A 20,535-nucleotide genomic window follows, 5' to 3' on the forward strand; every position below is an offset into this window, starting at 1 on the left:
TTAATTTCCTTTTACGAATTTAAAGAGGAATTTGAATACAAATTTGAAAAACGCAAAAATAATATTTTTGTATATTTCTGTCTAATATTTAGATTTTTTAAATATTTTTAAGAATTTGAGGAAGATTTTGAGAATTTTGAAGAAGAATTGGAAAAATTCTGGGAAGATTTTTAGGAGTATTTAATTAAAGGTTTAAAAAAAAAATACAAAACTTATAAGATTTTAAAGAGGAATATGACTAACAATTTGAAAAACTCAAAAATACTATTTTGGAACATGTGGTCCGTTATTTAGATTTTTTTAAAGGATTTTTTAAAGAATTTGATGAAGAGTTCGAGAATCTGAAGAAGAATTCGAAGAATTCTAGGAAATTTTTTGGGGGGTTTTTGATTAATGTTTTTTGTTTTTTTTAATATTTCATTTTAAGAAAACTTTATAGAATTTAAAGAGGAATTTGAATAAAAAATTGAAAAACTCAAAAATAATATTTTTGTATATTTCTGTCTAACATTTGGATTTTTAAAAAATATTTTTAAGAATTTGAGGAAGATTTCGAGAATTTTGAAGAAGAATTAGAAAAATTCTGGGAAGATTTTTAGAAGTTTTTAATTAAAGGTTTTTAAAAAAATAATTAAGAAAACTTTTAAGATTTTAAAGAGGAATATGAATAACAATTTGAAAAACTCAAAAATACTATTTTGGAATATGTGGTCCGTTATTTAGATTTTTTAAAGAATTTTTTAAGAATTTGAAGAAGAGTTCGAGAATTTGAAGAAGAATTTGAAAAATTCTAAGAAGATTTTTAGGGTCTTTTGATTAAAGTTTTTAAAAAAAATAATTAAGAAAACTTTTAAGATTTTAAAGAGGAATATGAATAACAATTTGAAAAACTCAAAAATACTATTTTGGAATATGTGGTCCGTTATTTAGATTTTTTAAATAATTTTTTTAAGAATTTGAAGAAGAGTTCGAGAATTTAAAGAAGAATTAGAAAAATTCCAAGAAGATTTTTAGGGTCTTTTGATTAAAGTTATTTTTGGAATTTGAATAAAAATGTGAAAAACTCAAAAATAATATTTTTGTATATTTGGTCTAATATTTAGATTTCTTTAAAATATTTTTAAGAATTTTGAGGAAGATTTCGAGAACTTTGAAGAAGAATTACAAAAATTCTAGGAAGATTTTTAGGAGTTTTTAATTAAAGGTTTTTAAAAAAAAAAAAAATATAAAGAAAACTTTTAAGATTTTAAAGACGAATATAAAATTTAAGAATTTTTAAGAACGTTTTTAATAATTTGAAGAACAATTAGAAAAAAATCTGGTAAGAATTTTAAGTTTTTTTTAATTAAAGTTTTTTTTAAATGTTTTATTTGATTTTAAGACAATTTTAAGAATTTAAAAATACATTTTAACAAGAATTTGAAAAACTCAAAAATACTATTTTGGAATATGTGGTCTGCTATTTAGATATTTTCTAAGAATGTTTTTAAGAATTTGATGAAGAGTTTGAGAATTTGAAGAAGAATTAGAAAAATTCTAGAAAGATTTTTAGGGTTCTTTGATTAAAGGTTTTTTTTTTGGAATATTTCATTTTAAGAAAACTTTTAAGAACTTAAAGAGGAATTTGAATAAAAATGTGAAAAACTCAAAAATACTATTTTGGAATATGTGGTCTGTTATTTAGATTTTTTTTAAAAAACATTTTTTAACAATTTGAAGAAGAATTGGAATAATTCTGGGAAGATTTTTAGGGGTTTTTAATTAAAAGTTTTAAAAATTTATATAATTTAATTTTAAGAAAACTTTTTAGAATTTAAAGAGGAATTTGAATAAGAATTTAAAAAACTAAAAGTTAATTTTTGGAATATGTGGTCGTTTTAACTCTTATAGGAACCTAAAATATGAGTTATTTTTCTTCTTGAGTTCAATTTGTTGTCAAGATTATGAGATGTGATGCAAGTGTAAGTCACTGTCACACTATTTTTTATAGAAATGAACAATTTTCATTTTTTATTTTTTTGCTTGTTGTATTTTTTTATGTTTTTAATCCTGTTATGTTGGTACTCTTATTTATTTTAATACTGTTGTTCATAATGTTTATTTTTGTTTGACTCCTTTGGATTTTGTGTGTCTTTTCAATTGCTCTTTTGGTTGCAGTTTGGAACGTTGCTGGGCTAGGACTGGTTTGGAATTGGAATTTTATTATTATTGTAATATTATGTATAATTATTGTATTAATATTGTAATATTATGCATTATTATTGTATTATTATGTTGTTATTATTGTGTTATTATTATTGCATTATTATATTATTATTGTAATATTATGTATGATTGTTGTATTACTGTTGTAATAAGTGTTATTATAGTATTATTATGTTATTATTATTGTATTATTATGCTATTATTATTGTATTATTATGTATTATTATATGTTATTTTGTTGGACTGAATATAATGTTAATAAAAAATAATATCAACAAATAAAAAAATGAAATTTTAACAAAATGATTAGTTTGAATCTCAGAGTAGGATAAAATTATTTCAGAATAAATTCTTAGAATAATTTTGATTATTTGAAGAAGTGTTTAAAAAAATCCGAGAATCATTTTTCTAGAAATGTTTGAAATATTTTCTTTAGAATAATGTAATAAAATTATAATTTTTTGATTAATAAAAAAATTAAATGTAATTAATATATTAAATTTAGATATGAATTTGAAAGTTTAAAAAAAAATTTGGACTTAAAAAGAAATTAAAAGAAGAATTTAAAAAAAGAAGGAATTTAATGAAGAATTTTTAGAATTTAAAATAATTTCAGAAATTATTTTAAGATAAAGATTTTAAAAGTATTTTAAGAATGATTCTTGGAAAAAAATAGGATTTTGAATACCAAAGTTGAATAAGAAATGAAAATAATATTTGAAAAATATTATCAGAAATTAACAATAATACAATACAAACAAAAGTATTAAAATTTGAAACATAATTGGAAAATCTCAGAGAATAATTCTAAGACTATTTTTAATAATATGTCTAAAAATAATGTGAAAACTTTTAGGAAAAATTCTTAAAATAATTTTGATTATTTAAAGTAGTATTTCAAAAAATTCAAAGAATCATTTTAAAAATTCTAATACTATTTATTAAAATGATTTTCCCTTTCTCCCACCGGCCCCAAAAAAACTTTGAACATTTAAGGAAAAATAAACAAAAAAATCTTGGAAAAATTTTAGGATTATTTTACGAATAATTCCAAAAAAATTTATGAAAAATCTTGAACAACTCTGAGAATATTTTAAAGAATAATTATATGAATAATTTGAATGACTTTTAGAATTAGTTCCAAGAATTTCCCAAAAATACGACAAACAATTTAAAAAATACTTCTTAGAATCATCCATCCATTTTCTACCGCTTATTCCCTTTCGGGGTCGCGGGGGGCGCTGGCGCCTATCTCAGCTACAATCGGGCGGAAGGCGGGGTACACCCTGGACAAGTCGCCACCTCATCGCAGGGCCAACACAGATAGACAGACAACATTCACAGTCACATTCATCATTCAAACATAAAATAAAAACATTTAATTTGAATTTGAATTGAAATATTATTTTAAAAATGAAATCATTTTTTGAGTCAAAAAATTCAGAGAATAATTTTGGAGAAACCAATAAGAAAAATATTTTTTAGAATTTGAAAACCATTTTTAGGAATGATTTTAAGATGAACAGTTTAAAAGTATTTAAAGAATGATTCTTAGAAGAACATTAAGAATTCAAATAATTTCAACAGGAATTAAAAAAAAATCAAAGAATTCAAAGAAGAAATTCATGAAGTAAAGAAAACAATTAAGAATATTTAAAAAAAAAATTTAACAAGAATTTTAGATTTGAAATTTTTTTTTTTTTAAATCTTAAAGTATTTTGAAGAATAATTAATTCGAAGAAGATAACTCACCTTCAGCTTGGGCAGGCGCTTGATGGTCTTCAGAGGACGCAGCACTCGCAACACTCGCAGCGACTTGATGGTGCTGATGTCTTTGCCCTTGCTGCTCCCCCTAGAGGCGCCCCAAGGAACAACAACAAGGCTTAGGACCAGAGAGACGGGAATAACATCGTCAGCCATTTTCAAAGAAAAGCTTGCAGGGATCAGCTTTAAAACACTCAGTCAGTCTCCTCTTCTGCACAAAAGTGTCAAACATGAAAGGTCAAGCAATCAGAGGCCTGACTGTTTGGAGGTTTCATGGACGTCAGCATCCTGGCAGTCCAGCACCATCACACACGTTTACATTCCACGTCCACAGGCAGCTCCCGGCAGAGTGCCCGGCCAAACCTCTTTCTTTCTTTCTTTCTTTCGGGGCTCTGAACAGTTCTTCCGTGACAAATGGGACCACCGGCGTCGGCTCGCCGGAGCCCGCTTTAGGGCGGCGGCGGGCGGAGGCGCGGCGGTCATGTGATGGCGCCTGGCATCACGTGACAAGATGGAGTGAGAGGAGGCGGAGAATGTGGTCGGCAAGATTTATTTGCGGATCACAACCGATTCAGGGAGGACTCGAAGATGGAAAAAAAAAAAAAAATTTTTTTACACATGTTCTTAATCTTTCATTTTTATGAGTTTTTTTTATTTAGTATTCTATTTTTATTTTATTTTGTTTTCAACATATTTCCTTATTTTTTCTATTAGTTTTTTATTTTGTTAAATTAGATGTTTTTGTTTTATTTGATGTTTTTCCAAATTTCTATATACACTTTTTATTTATGTTAATTTGTTTTGATTTTATATTAGTTTTGTTTGTCTCAATTTTTCATTAAATGTAGTTTTTATTGTTAATTTTATATATATTTCCTTTATTTTATATATATTTCCTTTATTTTTATTTTTCAAATGTTTTTTTCAATTTGTATTAATTGTGTTTTATTATTAAATCATTTTATTTATTTTTTTATTATTTATTATTAAATCGTAAGTCACAAATGTTTTACTCTTGTCAAATTACAGGTTTTTGTTTTATGTCTTCAATATTTTAGAGTCCCTTTTTATTTATGTTAATTTGTTATGATTTTATATTAGTTTTGTTTGTCTCAATTTTTTACCAAATGTAGTTTTTATTGTTAATTTTATATATATTTCCTTTATTTTTATTTTTCAAATGTTTTTTCAATTTGTATTAATTGTGTCTTATTATTAAATCGTTTTATCATTTTTTTTATCATTTATTATTAAATCGTAAGTCACAAATGTTTTACTCTTGTCAAATTGCATGTTTTTGTTTTATGTCTTCAATATTTTAGAGTCCCTTTTTATTTATGTTAATTTGTTTTGATTTTAGATTAGTTTTGTTTGTCTTAATTTTTTATTAAATGTAGTTTTTTTTGTTAATTTTATATATATTTCCTTTATTTTATTTTGTTATTCTATATATTTTTCCTTTATTTTTATTTTTCAAATGTTTTTTTCAATTTGTATTAATTGTGTTTTATTATTAAATCGTTGTATTTTTTTTAAATTATTTATTATTAAATCGTAAGTCACAAATGTTTTACTCTTGTCAAATTACATGTTTTTGTTTTATGTCTTCAATATTTCAGAGTCCCTTTTTATTTATGTTAATTTGTTTTGATTTTATATTAGTTTTGTTTGTCTCAATTTTTTATTAAATGTAGTTTTTATTGTTAATTTTATATATATTTCCTTTATTTTTATTTTTCAATTTTTTTTTCAATTTGTATTAATTGTGTTTTATTATGAAATCGTTGTATTATTTTTTTTTATTATTTATTATTAAATCGTAAATCACAAATGTTTTACTCTTGTCAAATTACATGTTTTTGTTTTATGTCTTCAATATTTTAGAGTCCTTTTTATTTATGTTAATTTGTTTTGATTTTATATTAGTTTTGTTTGTCTTAATTTTTTATTAAATGTAGTTTTTATTGTTAATTTTATATATATTTCCTTTATTTTATTTTGTTATTTTATATATATTTCCTTTAGTTTAATTTTTCAAATGTTTTTTTCAATTTGTATTAATTGTGTTTTATTATTAAATCGTTTTATTATTTTTCTTATTATTTATTATTAAATCGTAAGTCACAAATGTTTTACTCTTGTCAAATTACATGTTTTTGTTTTATGTCTTCAATATTTTAGAGTCCCTTTTTATTTATGTTAATTAGTTTTGATTTTATATTAGTTTTGTTTGTCTTAATTTTTTATTAAATGTAGTTTTTATTGTTAATTTTATATATATTTCCTTTATTTTATTTTGTTATTTTATATATATTTCCTTTATTTTTATTTTTCAAATGATTTTTTCAATTTGTATTAATTGTGTTTTATTATTAAATCATTGTATTATTATTTGTATTATTTATTATTAAATCGTAAGTCACAAATGTTTTACTCTTGTCGAATTACATGTTTTTGTTTTATGTCTTCAATATTTTAGAGTCCCTTTTTATTTATGTTAATTTGTTTTGATTTTATATTAGTTTTGTTTGTCTTAATTTTTTATTAAATTTAGTTTTTTTTGTTAATTTTATATATATTTCCTTTATTTTATTTTGTTATTTTATATATATTTCCTTTATTTTTATTTTTCAAATGTTTTTTTCAATTTGTATTAATTGTGTTTTATTATTAAATCGTTTTATCATTTTTTTATCATTTATTATTAAATCGTAAGTCACAAATGTTTTACTCTTGTCAAATTACATGTTTTTGTTTTATGTCTTCAATATTTTAGAGTCCTTTTTTATTTATGTTAATTAGTTTTGATTTTATATTAGTTTTGTTTGTCTTAATTTTTTATTAAATGTAGTTTTTATTGTTAATTTTATATATATTTCCTTTATTTTATTTTGTTATTTTATATATATTTCCTTTATTTTTATTTTTCAAATGTTTTTTTCAATTTGTATTAATTGTGTTTTATTATTAAATCGTTGTATTATTTTTTTTAATTATTTATTATTAAATCGTAAGTCACAAATGTTTTACTCTTGTCAAATTACATGTTTTTGTTTTATGTCTTCAATATTTTAGAGTCCCTTTTTATTTATGTTAATTTGTTTTGATTTTATATTAGTTTTGTTTGTCTTAATTTTTATTAAATGTAGTTGTTATTGTTAATTTTATATAAATTTCCTTTATTTTATTTTGTTATTTTATATATATTTCCTTTATTTTTCTAATGTTTTTTTCAATTTGTATTAATTGTGTTTTATTATTAAATCGTTTTATTATTATTTTTTATTATTTATTATTAAATCGTAAGTCACAAATGTTTTACTCTTGTCAAATTACATGTTTTTGTTTTATGTCTTCAATATTTTAGAGTCCCTTTTTATTTATGTTAATTTGTTTTGATTTTACATTAGTTTTGTTTGTCTTAATTTTTTATTAAATGTAGTTTTTATTGTTAATTTTATATATATTTCCTTCATTTTATTTTGTTATTTTATATATATTTCCTTCATTTTTATTTTTCAAATGTTTTTTTTCAATTTGTATTAATTGTGTTTTATTATTAAATCATTTTATTATTATTTTTATTATTTATTATTAAATCGTAAGTCACAAATGTTTTACTCTTGTCAAATTACATGTTTTTGTTTTATGTCTTCAATATTTTAGAGGGTGTGAGTTTTCCTTGCCCTTATGTGCGCCTACCGAGGATGTCGTAGTGGTTTGTGTTGTGGTTTGTGCAGCCCTTTGAGACACTAGTGATTTAGGGCTATATAAGTAAACATTGATTGATTGATTGATAAAATAACCTTCAAAAACAAACAAGTCATTCTTGAACAGTGGAACCTCAGAACCAGGAGACAAAATGTTCTAACATGATTTTTAATGAGTTTTTAACATACAAATGAATGCCATTAAAAATAGTCTGTTCCGGGGTCAAAGTGTAACTATAATAAAATCTAGAGATGGATGCCGGATGTGGTACTTTAATTCTTCAGCATTTCATTTTTCTTCATAGTCCTAAAATTATTTATTGAACTTTCTGAAATTCTTATTCAAAATTGTTTTAATCATTTTTCAAATTATACCAAAAATATTAATAAAATCCTAAAATTATTCTGTTTAAATTTTTTTTTTTTTTTTTTAGACATCACCTTAAAATTTTTCGTTGAAATATTCCTAAGAAATATTCTTATTACGGTTATCAGGATTTTCAAGGCCTTTTTAAAAAATATATATTTTTAAAGAACAATCTTCTGTGTTGTTTTTCTCTAAACCCTAAAATTCTTCTTTATTTTTTTCTAATTATTCTTAAAAAATGTTTTAAAGTTTTTCAAACTAATTTATGATTTTTTTTGTTCTATTTTTTTTCAATTCAAAAACGTTTTTTTTTCTTCAAATTATTCAAAAAATATTTGTATCATTCCTAAAATGATTCTCTGAATTTATCCATTTCTTCTTCAAACTTTCAAAATTCTTCAAATTTAAAAACATATTTTAAAGATTATAATGACAAATATTAACAAAATTATTCTCTAAATTCTTCAAAGTTTTTTTCAAACGCCAATAGTCTTGTTCCAAATTCATCTTCAAATTTTTCTTTAAAATCCTAAAAATTGTATTAGATTTTTGAAATCGTTTAAGGGAATATTTCTGAAGTTTTAAAATATTTGTTTAAATTCTTGTTGAAATTATGATTCTATTTTTTTTTCTTCAAATATTCCTAAAATATTTCTAAAATCATTTTCTACACATTTCCAACTCTACTTCAAATTGTCAAAATCCCTTTTATAATTCTTACAAAAAATCCTAAACATATTCATAAAATTCAATAGTCTTGTTCAAATGTGTATTTTTATGATTTTTTTAAAAACTTTATACCGTAAAATTATTCTTTTAAATTTTAAAAATCTTTTTTCAGTTTTTTAAAATAATTTTTTACATGTTTACTCAAATTCTTCTTCAATTTTTTAAACATATCTTTTTCAAATTATTCCAAAAATGTTTGTAAAGTTCCTAGAATGATTCTCCAAATGTATTTGATTCTGCTTTAAATTTTCTAAATTCTTCTTCAACTTGTTCCTTAAATTTTTCAAATCATTATTAAAATTACCGTTTCAAATACTATCAAAATTATTCGATAATTATTAGGTTTTTTTTCAAACTCTAATAGTCTTGTTCAAATGTGCATTGTTTTCAATGCTTCTTGAAAATGTTCTTTAAAATCTTACAATTATAATTTGAACATTTCAAAATTTCTTGAAAATATTTCTGAAGTTTTCTATATTTTTTTCCAAATTCTTATTCTATTTTTTTAATTCTTCAAATTATTCTAAAAATAATGTTCTGAATTTTTCAAATTCTTTTTCCAAATTATTTTAATAATTCTTACTAAGATTATTTAAATTATTTACGGGATTATTCTTAAAATATCCTTAAAAATATTCTCTGAAGTCCTTTTCCAAACTCTAATAGTCTTGTCAAATTTGTATTTTTTCTTTAAAATCCCAAAATTATTATTTGAATATTTCAAATTCTTTTCAAAAATATTTTCAAAGTTTTCAATGTGTTTTTCAAACAGAAAATATTCCTAAAATCATTTTTCGGAATTTTTCAAACTGTTCTTCAAAATTATTTTAAAAATTCTCACTAGATGTATTCAGGATTATGCAGGATAATTCTTAAAATATCTTTAAAATTATTCTTTGAAGTCCTTTTCCAAACTATAATTGTCTTGTTCAAATTTTTATTTTTTTCTCTAAAATCCCAAAATTATTATTTGAATATTTCAAATTCTTTTCAAAAATATTTTCAAAGTTTTCAATGTGTTTTTCAAATTCTTATTCAATTTTTTTAATTCTTCAAATTATTCTGAAATTATTCCTAAAACAATTTTCTGAATTTTTCAAACTGTTTTTCAAAATTATTTTAACAATTATTATAAAAATTATTTGCAGGCTTATTCCTAAAACATTCTTAAAATCATTCCCTGAAGTCCATTTTTTACCGCTTATTCCCTTTTGGGGTCGCGGGGGGACGCTGGCACCAATCTCAGCTACAATCGGGCGGAAGGCGGGGTACACCCTGGACAAGTCGCCACCTCATCGCAACATTCCCTGAAGTGTTTTTCCAAACTCTATTAATCTTGTTCAAGTTTGTATTTTTTTCAAATCCCTCTCTAAACTCCTAAAACTATTATTTGAATATTTTAAATTCTTCTCAAAAATATTTAAGAATTTTTATTTTTTCATTTTTTCAAATTCTTATTGTGTTTTTTTAATTTCTCAAATAATTCAGAAAATATTCCTAAAAACATTCAGAATTTTTCTAAATTACTGTATTTTACCAATTCTTACAAAAATTATTCAAATCATTCACAGAATTATTCCTAAAATATTCTTAAAATTATTCTCTGAACCTCTTTTCCAAACTCTAATAGTTTTGTTCCAAGAGGGTTGTTTTCTTCTCCAAAAATATATATATATTGTAAGAATTTTTCAAATTCTTAAAACACTCTTAATTAGCACGAAAGTTGAGCTTATTATTACTTTTCTGCAACATTTAGCAGCGTCCACAAGGGTGGTTATGAGAAAAATTGACAGACCGCTTCTTCTTACACTTGCATGACAAATAGGATGTTACGATGTGACTTGAAACATTTGATGGTGGCCACACTTTAACCCTGGAACAGACTATTTCTATGCCATTGCTTCCGGTGCAGGCTAGCTATAAAACAAGCAAGGTGATGGGTCATGGTGACGATAAGACGCTGAAGAACAAAGAAAGAAAGAGTGAAAAGCCCAAGTGACCCGGTGTTGGAGGAGGAGGAGGAGGAGTAAGAACATTACCGGGTGCTGCTCCTGTCCCGTGCCATGGCGGTTATAGACGGCGAGAGAGAGAGGAGGAGGACACAAAAAGACGAAGAAGAGAGAAAAACAGCGTACAGGAGAGAGGAAAGGTTGGCAGAAAAGCAGCCCTTTGAGACACTAGTGATTTAGGGCTATATAAGTAAACATTGATTGACTGATTGAAAAGACATCCACATGAGAAGACACACAGGAGAGGGATGGCCACGCCTCTTTGAGAAGCCCCGCCCCCTTCCCCACACACCACCAGCATCACTCATCTCCACGGCAACCAGAGAGACACACTTCTAGGACACATTTCAGGACCAAATACTCAAACACTGCGCTCTAATAGTCCAGTCAGTTGCATCATCCAATTGAATGAAAATGATAAAATTTTTACCAATCATTTCCAAAAGATGAGAAAATTTAACGTAATTCGGGTTTTCCCGATACAATTTTTTCACCAACCGGTATTGATCCAAAAAGACTTAAATGAGTCCAACAAGGAACGATAATAGATATAAAAAAGCAAGAGCCTATTTTTTAATTAATATTCTAGAATGGACTTACGCTGTCTTTAAGTCAAAGCGGAGTGGTAATTTTTTTTTTTTATCGGCAGCACCTAGTCGCCACAATAATTCATGAAATTAAGCTCATGAAGCAGAACCAAATGTGGGCCGCCGCTTCGTTTTATTCGGCCCTGGAAAGCCTTGGAAATAGTATGAATCAATAAAGTACTGTAACTTGTTTTTACTAAGTGTATTATTTCTTTCTTTTTTGGGAGAAAAAAAAGATATTTATCGCAAATTATGTTCACTTAAATATTGTCTAATTATGCTAAAATATATTATCAAACATTCAAATAATTTAAAAAATATAAATAAATGCAAATAATAATGATTTCAAAGCAAGTTATCCATCAAATTGTGCAATGTAAAAGTAGCAATAGATTTTAATGGTATTATTGTGAAATTTACGGTGAATTTTACGGCATTTTTTCTCTAAATGAGAAAAACAGTACTTTTTTTTTTACTGTAATAAACTGTGGTGTTGTTTTGGCATTTACAGTAATACACCGATAAATCTACAGTTGTTGATGTGTGTTAAAAACAAAACAAAAAAAAAGGCAGCTCAGGTGCGAAAATTTTACCTTTTTTTCTTTTTTTACTGTAAATTAAAAGAAAAAATACAATTTTACAGTAAAATTCTGCAACTGGTAAGTAAAATTGTGAAATTTCTCGTGGTTTTTACGGCGTTTTTCTCTAAATGAAAAAAAAAACAAGTTCAACTTTTTTTACTGTAATAAACTGTGGTGTTGTTTTGGCATTTACAGTAATACACCGATAAATCTACAGTTGTTGATTTGTGTTAAAAAAATACAAAAAAAAAGGCAGCTCAGGTGCGAAAATTTTACCTTTTTTTTTTACTGTAAATTAAAAGAAAAAATACAATTTTACAGTAAAATTCTGCAACCGGTAAGTAAAATTGTGAAATTTATCGTGGTTTTTACGGCGTTTTTCTCTAAATGAAAATACAAACTCTTTTCAACTTTTTTTACCGTAATAAACTGTGGTGTTGTTTTGGCATTTACAGTAATACACCGATAAATCTACAGTTGTTGATTTGTCTTAAAAAACAATAATAATAATAATAAAATAAAACGGCAGCTCAGGTGCCAAAATTTTACTTTTTTTTAAAATTGTAAATTAAAAAAAAAAAATACAATTTTACAGAAAAATTCTGCAACTTGTAAGTAAAATTGTGAAATTTATCGTGGTTTTTACGGCATTTTTCTCTAAATGAGAAAAACAGTTTTCAACTTTTTTTACTGTAGTAAACTGGTGTTGTTTTGGCATTTCCAGTAATACACCGATAAATCTACATTTGTTGTTGATAAATCTACATTTGTTGATTTATCTTGAAAAAAATAAAAATAAAATTAAATAAAATAAAACGGCAACTCAAGTGCCAAAATTTTACTTTTTTTTTTTTTTACTGTAAATTAAAAAAAAAAAAAAAAAATTTACAGTAAAATTCTGCAACTGGTAAGTAAAATTGTGAAATTTATCGTGCTTTTTACGGCATTTTTCTCTAAATTAAAAAAAAAATTGTTCAACTTTTTTTTACTGTGATAAACTGTGGTGTTGTTTTGGCATTTCCAGTAATACACCGATAAATCTACATTTGTTGATTTGTCTTAAAAAATACAAAAAAAAAATACAAAAAAAGTATTTAGTCAGCCAGCGATTGTGCAAGTTCTCCCACGTAAAATGATGACAGAGGTCTGTAATTTTCATCATAGGTACACTTCAACTGTGAAAGACAGAATGTGGGAAAAAAATAGGAATTTTAAAGAATTTATTTGTAAATTATGGTTGGTCACTTCAAACAAGGAAGATCTCTGGCTCTCACAGACCTGTAACTTCTTCTTTAAGAAGCACTTCTGTCCTCCACTCGTTGCCTGTATTAATGGCACTTGTTTGAACTCGCTATCTGTATAAAAGACACCTGTCCACGGCCTCAAACAGTCAGACTCCAAACTCCACTATGGCCAAGACCAAAGAGTTGTCGAAGTACACCAGGAAAAGAATTGTAGACCTGTACCAGACTGGGAAGAGTGAATCTACAATAGGCAAAAAAATCAACTGTGGGAGCAATTATCAGAAAATGGAAGACATACAAGACCACTGATAATCTCCCTCGATCTAGGGTTCCACGCAAGATCTCATCCCGTGGGGTCAAAATGATCATGAGAACGGTGAGCAAAAATCCTAGTGGGGACCTGGGGAATGACCTGCAGAGAGCTGGGACCAAAGTACCATCAGTAACACACTACGCCGACAGGGACTCAAATCCTGCAGTGCCAGACGTGTCCCCCTACTTAAGCCAGCGCATGTCCAGGCCCGTCTGAAGTTTGCCAGAGAGCACTTGGGAGAATGTCATGTGGTCGGATGAAACCAAAATTGAACTTTTTGGTATAAACTCAACTCGTCGTGTTTGGAGGAAGAAGAATACAGAGTTGCATCCCAGGAACACCACACCTACTGTGAAGCATGGGGGTGAAACATCATGCTTTGATGAGAACGGTGAGCAAAAATCCTAGAACCACACGGGGGGACCTGGGGAATGACCTGCAGAGCGCTGGGACCAAAGTAACCATCAGTAACACACTACGCCGATAGGGAATCAAATCCTGCAGTGCCAGATGTGTCCCCCTACTTAAGCCAGCGCATGTCCAGGCCCGTCTGAAGTTTGCCAGAGAGCACATGGGAGAATGTCATGTGGTCAAATGAAACCAAAATAGAACTTTTTGGTATAAACTCAACTCGTCGTGTTTGGAGGAAGAAGAATACTGAGTTGCATCCCAAGAATACCAAACCTACTGTGAAGCATGGGGGTGAAACATCATGCTTTGATGAGAACGGTGAGCAAAAATCCCAGGACCACACGGGGGGACCGGGTGAATGACCTGCAGAGAGCTGGGACCAAAGTAACCATCAGTAACACACTACGCCGACAGGGAATCAAATCCTGCAGTGCCAGATGTGTCCCCCTGCTTAAGCCAGCGCATGTCCAGGCCCGTCTGAAGTTTGCCAGAGAGCACATGGTAAGATGAAACCAAAATAGAACTTTTCGGTATAAACTCAACTCGTCGTGTTTAGAGGAAGAAGAATACTGAGTTGCATCCCAAGAACACCATACCTACTGTGAAGCATGGGGGTGAAACATCATGCTTTGATGAGAACGGTGAGCAAAAATCCTAGAACCATACGGGGGGACCTGGTGAATGACCTGCAGAGAGCTGGGACCAAAATAGCCATCAGTAACACACTACGCCCACAGGGACTCAAATCCTGCAGTGCCAGACGCGTCCCCCTACTTAAGCCCCGCATGTCCAGACCCATCTGAAGTTTACCAGACAGCACACGGGGAGAATGTCATGTGGTCGGATGAAACCAAAATAGAACTTTTTGGTTTAAGCTCAACTCGTCGTGTTTGGAGGACGAAGAATACTGAGTTGCATCCCCAAGAACACCATACCTACTGTGAAGCATGGAGGTGAAACATCATGCTTTGATGAGAACGGTGAGCAAAAATCCTAGAACCACACGGGGGGACCTGGTAAATGACCTGCAGAGAGCTGGGAGCAAAGTAACCATCAGTAACACACTACGCCGACAGGGACTCAAATCCTGCAGTGCTATACGTGTCCCCCTACTTAAGCCAGCGCATGTCCAGGCCCGTCTGAAGTTTGCCAGAGAGCACTTGGGAGAATGTCATGTGGTAAGATGAAACCAAAATAGAACTTTTTGGTATAAACTCCACTCGTGGTGTTTAGAGGAAGAATACTGAGTTGCATCCCAAGAACACCACACCTACTGTGAAGCATGGGGGTGGAAACATCATACCTTGGGGCTGTTTTTCTGCTAAGGGGACAGGACGATTGATCCGTGTTAAGGAAAGAATGAATGGGGCCATGTATGGTGAGATTTTGAGCCCAAACCTCCTTCCATCAGTGAGAGCTTTGAATGGTTGACCAAATACTTATTTTACAAATAAATTCTTTAAAATTCCTACAATGTGAAATTCCTGGATTTTTTTTTTTTTTTCACATTCTGTCTCTCACAGTTGAAGTGTACCTATGATGAAAACTACAGAACTCTGTCATCATTTTAAGTGGGAGAACTTGCACAATCGCTGGCTGACTATATCCTTTTTTTTGAACGGAACACAAAACGTGGAGAACATTCCTGCGCTTCCGAGCGGGAACGCTTCGTCTTTATCTTCCTCGGCTGCGTCCGTGCGGGTGACTTTTTAATCTCATTACGGCGTAATAATCAATTAGAGCGGGCCCGCTGCATAAATTGCCCTCATTAGATCCGCGATCATCTGCGGAGATGATATCAAAGCGATGCACGTCAGCAGCGGAGGGAGTCTTTGCATGTAAGGCCTCATCCATCATAATCACGCACACACACACACACACACACACACACACACACACACACACACACACAAACAAACACACACACACACACACACACACACCAGCATGCAGCCCCCTCATAAAAATGTTTCATTCAGCGTTTATGTGGAGGATGAGGAGGGACCATTTTTATGTCTAAAAGCTGGTTTTCAAGTGGAAGCCATTGCAGGCTGACCATGCTGAAAACCTGCTGTGCAATGGCAGTGTGTGTGTGTGTGTGTGTGTGTGTGTGTGTGTGTGTGTGTGTGTGTGTGAGAGCGTGAAGGAGACGAGAGTGGAAGGAGAAGGAGAAGGTGAAGGGGAGGCTGCATTACTACTTTGTAACTAAAGTGACATCTCACAGCGCGATGTTCCACTTTGTGTATTGGACGACAGCGGTAGTACTGCTTGTAGTAGTAGTACTAGTAGTAGTACTAGTAGTAGTACTAGTAGTAGTACTAGTGGCTGTAGTACTGCTAGTAGTAGTAGTATTAGTGGCGGTAGTACTGCTGGTAGTAGTAGTACTAGTGGCGGTAGTACTGCTTGTAGTAGTAGTAGTACTAGTGGCGGTAGTACTGCTGGTAGTAGTAGTAGTACTAGTGGCGGTAGTACTGCTGGTAGTAGTAGTAGTACTAGTGGCGGTAGTACTGCTTGTAGTAGTACTAGTACTAGTGGCGGTAGTACTGCTGGTAGTAGTAGTAGTACTAGTGGCGGTAGTACTGCTGGTAGTAGTAGTAGTACTAGTGGCGGTAGTACTGCTGGTAGTAGTAGTAGTACTAGTGGCGGTAGTACTGCTGGTAGTAGTAGTACTAGTGGCGGTAGTACTGCTAGTAGTAGTAGTAGTACTAGTGGCGGTAGTACTGCTGGTAGTAGTAGTAGTACTAGTGGCGGTAGTACTGCTGGTAGTAGTAGTAGTACTAGTGGCGGTAGTACTGCTGGTAGTAGTAGTAGTACTAGTGGCGGTAGTACTGCTTGTAGTAGTACTAGTACTAGTGGCGGTAGTACTGCTGGTAGTAGTAGTAGTACTAGTGGCGGTAGTACTGCTTGTAGTAGTAGTAGTACTAGTGGCGGTAGTACTGCTTGTAGTAGTAGTAGTACTAGTGGCGGTAGTACTGCTGGTAGTAGTAGTACTAGTGGCGGTAGTACTGCTTGTAGTAGTAGTAGTACTAGTGGCGGTAGTACTGCTTGTAGTAGTACTAGTACTAGTGGCGGTAGTACTGCTGGTAGTAGTAGTAGTACTAGTGGCGGTAGTACTGCTTGTAGTAGTAGTAGTACTAGTGGCGGTAGTACTGCTTGTAGTAGTAGTAGTACTAGTGGCGGTAGTACTGCTGGTAGTAGTAGTACTAGTGGCGGTAGTACTGCTTGTAGTAGTAGTAGTACTAGTGGCGGTAGTACTGCTTGTAGTAGTAGTAGTACTAGTGGCGGTAGTACTGCTGGTAGTAGTAGTACTAGTGGCGGTAGTACTGCTAGTAGTAGTAGTAGTACTAGTGGCGGTAGTACTGCTTGTAGTAGTAGTAGTACTAGTGGCGGTAGTACTGCTTGTAGTAGTAGTAGTACTAGTGGCGGTAGTACTGCTGGTAGTAGTAGTAGTACTAGTGGCGGTAGTACTGCTGGTAGTAGTAGTACTAGTGGCGGTAGTACTGCTAGTAGTAGTAGTACTAGTGGCGGTAGTACTGCTGGTAGTAGTAGTAGTACTAGTGGCGGTAGTACTGCTTGTAGTAGTAGTAGTACTAGTGGCGGTAGTACTGCTTGTAGTAGTAGTAGTACTAGTGGCGGTAGTACTGCTGGTAGTAGTAGTACTAGTGGCGCTAGTACTGCTAGTAGTAGTAGTACTAGTGGCGGTAGTACTGCTGGTAGTAGTAGTACTAGTGGCGGTAGTACTGCTGGTAGTAGTAGTAGTACTAGTGGCGGTAGTACTGCTAGTAGTAGTAGTACTAGTGGTGGTAGTACTGCTAGTAGTAGTAGTACTAGTGGCGGTAGTACTGCTTGTAGTAGTAGTACTAGTGGCGGTAGTACTGCTAGTAGTAGTAGTACTAGTGACGGTAGTACTGCTAGTAGTAGTAGTACTAGTGGCGGTAGTACTGCTTGTAGTAGTAGTAGTACTAGTGGCGGTAGTACTGCTAGTAGTAGTAGTACTAGTGGCGGTAGTACTGCTAGTAGTAGTAGTAGTAGTGGCGGTAGTACTGCTTGTAGTAGTAGTAGTACTAGTGGCGGTAGTACTGCTTGTAGTAGTAGTAGTACTAGTGGCGGTAGTACTGCTTGTAGTAGTAGTAGTACTAGTGGCGGTAGTACTGCTTGTAGTAGTAGTAGTACTAGTGGCGGTAGTACTGCTGGTAGTAGTAGTAGTACTAGTGGCGGCAGTAGTAATGGGGAAGCGGGCCCTTTAACAAGCGCCGGCAAAGCAAGAGTGTGCAACGTCCTCCTGACGTGTTCTTCATCAAGATGGAGGACAAAGTAAACTGCAGGTCTTGCGTTGGATTTGTCTTTTGAATTTGCTCTCTTTTGCTTTGTCGTATATTTTATACTGTTATGTTTTTGATATTTATTTAGTTGTAGTCATAATTTTTTTTTGTATATTTCACACTTTATGTATTCTATTTATTAAAAAAAAATCTCTCTCTCTCTCTCTCTATATATATATATATATATACATACATATTTATGTATAAAAATAAATTTATAAATATTTAAATATACATATAAAATATTAATAAAGATATATTTGTATACTGTATATATATATATATATATATATATATATATATATACATATATACATTTACATATATATATACACATATACATACATTAATATACATACATATATACATATATACAAATATCATCTATAAATACATATATACACACACATATACATACAAATATACATAAATGTATATATATACATACATGTATATATATATAGGTATATATATATATATATATATACATACATGTGTGTATATATATATATACATATACATATATACATATACATATACACATATATATATATACATATATACAGATACACATATATATATATATACATATACACATATATATATATATATATATATATACATATATATATATATATATACATATACACACATATATATATATATACATGAGGGGGACCCCTCATCCATACATATATATACATATACATATATATATACATATATATATATATATATATATATATATATATATATATATATATATATATATGTATGTATATGTGTATATGTATATATATATGTATATGTATATGTATATATATACATATATATATATACAGTATATATATATATATATATACATATATATATATATATACAGTATATATATATATATATATATATATATATATATATATATATATATATATACTGTATATATATATATATATATATATATATATATATATGTATATATATATGTATGGGGGGTGGGTCCCACACATCGGTGGTCCTCTCCAAAGTTTCTCACGATCATTCACATTGACATTCCACTAGGTTGTGAGTTTTTCCTTGCCCTTATGTGGGCCCTGAACCGAGAATGACGTTGTGGCTTGTGCAGCCCTTTGAGACACTTGTGATTTAGTGCTATATAAATGAACATATATTGATCACTGATTGATATCCATATATATATATATATATATATATATATATATATATATATATGAAAATATGTAGAAGCTGCTGATGGTGTGTTTGACGGGGAAACAGCTGAAAGTAGATACCATAGAAGTCCATTCTACATTGTAAATCCTACTATTATCAAAATCCTTCATAAAACTACTACTCCATTGAATTATTTTATCCCATATTTCCGACCAAAATGTTTGTTCCCAATAGTATTTATTACACTTTGGTAAACTCACAAACTGGTAATAACGCTCTTTTACTGGGCAAGCTAGCCAATTAGCTAGTTTTAATGCTAACACGAAAACGAGAGACATTAACGTCTCTCCCCATCAAGAAACAACAAATCTCCAATACCAACTCGTATAAACACATTACAGTCGGAGCGACTAAGATGTTCAATTGTGCAAAATGAAACTGCACGCTGTGCTAATTATAAATGTAAAAAAACTTTATAATTTTTCAAAATAAAGAAGGTTTTCTCGTATTTTCTAATAAGCATTTTTGGTATTATATTAATTATGCACACAAGCAGGAGGACCAACTCAGCCGTTGGCGTTGCTCTTGCACTCGCTTTGCCGTGCATCACCACTCAAAGTGTACCGACCACGTAAAAGGGAGGCGGCCAGTAGGAAGTGGGAGGGGCCAAAGAGGGGTGAGGAGGGGGGGGGGGGGGGTGCGGAGTCATGACAAGTCTATTACAAATGCGAGTAGAGAGGACGGGGTGACTCACGGCCTGCTTGGCGGGAATATCAGAGCGCCACGGGTGGACGGGGGGAGAGTGGGCGGGGCCAAGGAGAGTGGGAGGAGACAGTGAGTAGGCGGTGCTTGAAAGATTGACAATTACAGGAAGAGTGACGTTTGGGTGACTTCATGGGGGGATGGAAGAAGATGGAGATGATGGAGGGTCCTCTAAAGAAGTGGTCCCCTAACTTTTTTTTTCCGCGGACCGGTCAACGCTTAATAATTAGTCCCGCGGCCCGGGGGAGGGTCCTTTTTTTTTTTTTTCTTCTTTGTCATGAAAAAGGGACGTTTTTGTAATGAAAAGGGGATATTTTGGTGGTTGGTGAACTAATTGTAAGTGTATATTGTGTTTTTTATG

The 20,535-nt window shown here is 30.4% G+C and overlaps 1 protein-coding gene across 9 annotated transcripts in view; it reads right to left on the minus strand.

Moving 5' to 3' along the window:
* Window positions 1-20,535, minus strand: part of cacna1ab (calcium channel, voltage-dependent, P/Q type, alpha 1A subunit, b) — a 252,875-nt gene that overhangs the window by 98,269 nt on the left and 134,071 nt on the right. For all 9 annotated transcript variants that reach the window (XM_061914721.1, XM_061914716.1, XM_061914731.1 and 6 more), the window contains exon 26: window positions 3,958-4,057. In XM_061914721.1, coding sequence (XP_061770705.1) covers window positions 3,958-4,057 — 100 coding nt within the window. The remainder of the gene's footprint in view (window positions 1-3,957; window positions 4,058-20,535) is intronic.

This window comes from Nerophis ophidion, linkage group LG01, assembly GCF_033978795.1.
Source record: "Nerophis ophidion isolate RoL-2023_Sa linkage group LG01, RoL_Noph_v1.0, whole genome shotgun sequence".
Taxonomy (NCBI): domain Eukaryota; kingdom Metazoa; phylum Chordata; class Actinopteri; order Syngnathiformes; family Syngnathidae; genus Nerophis; species Nerophis ophidion.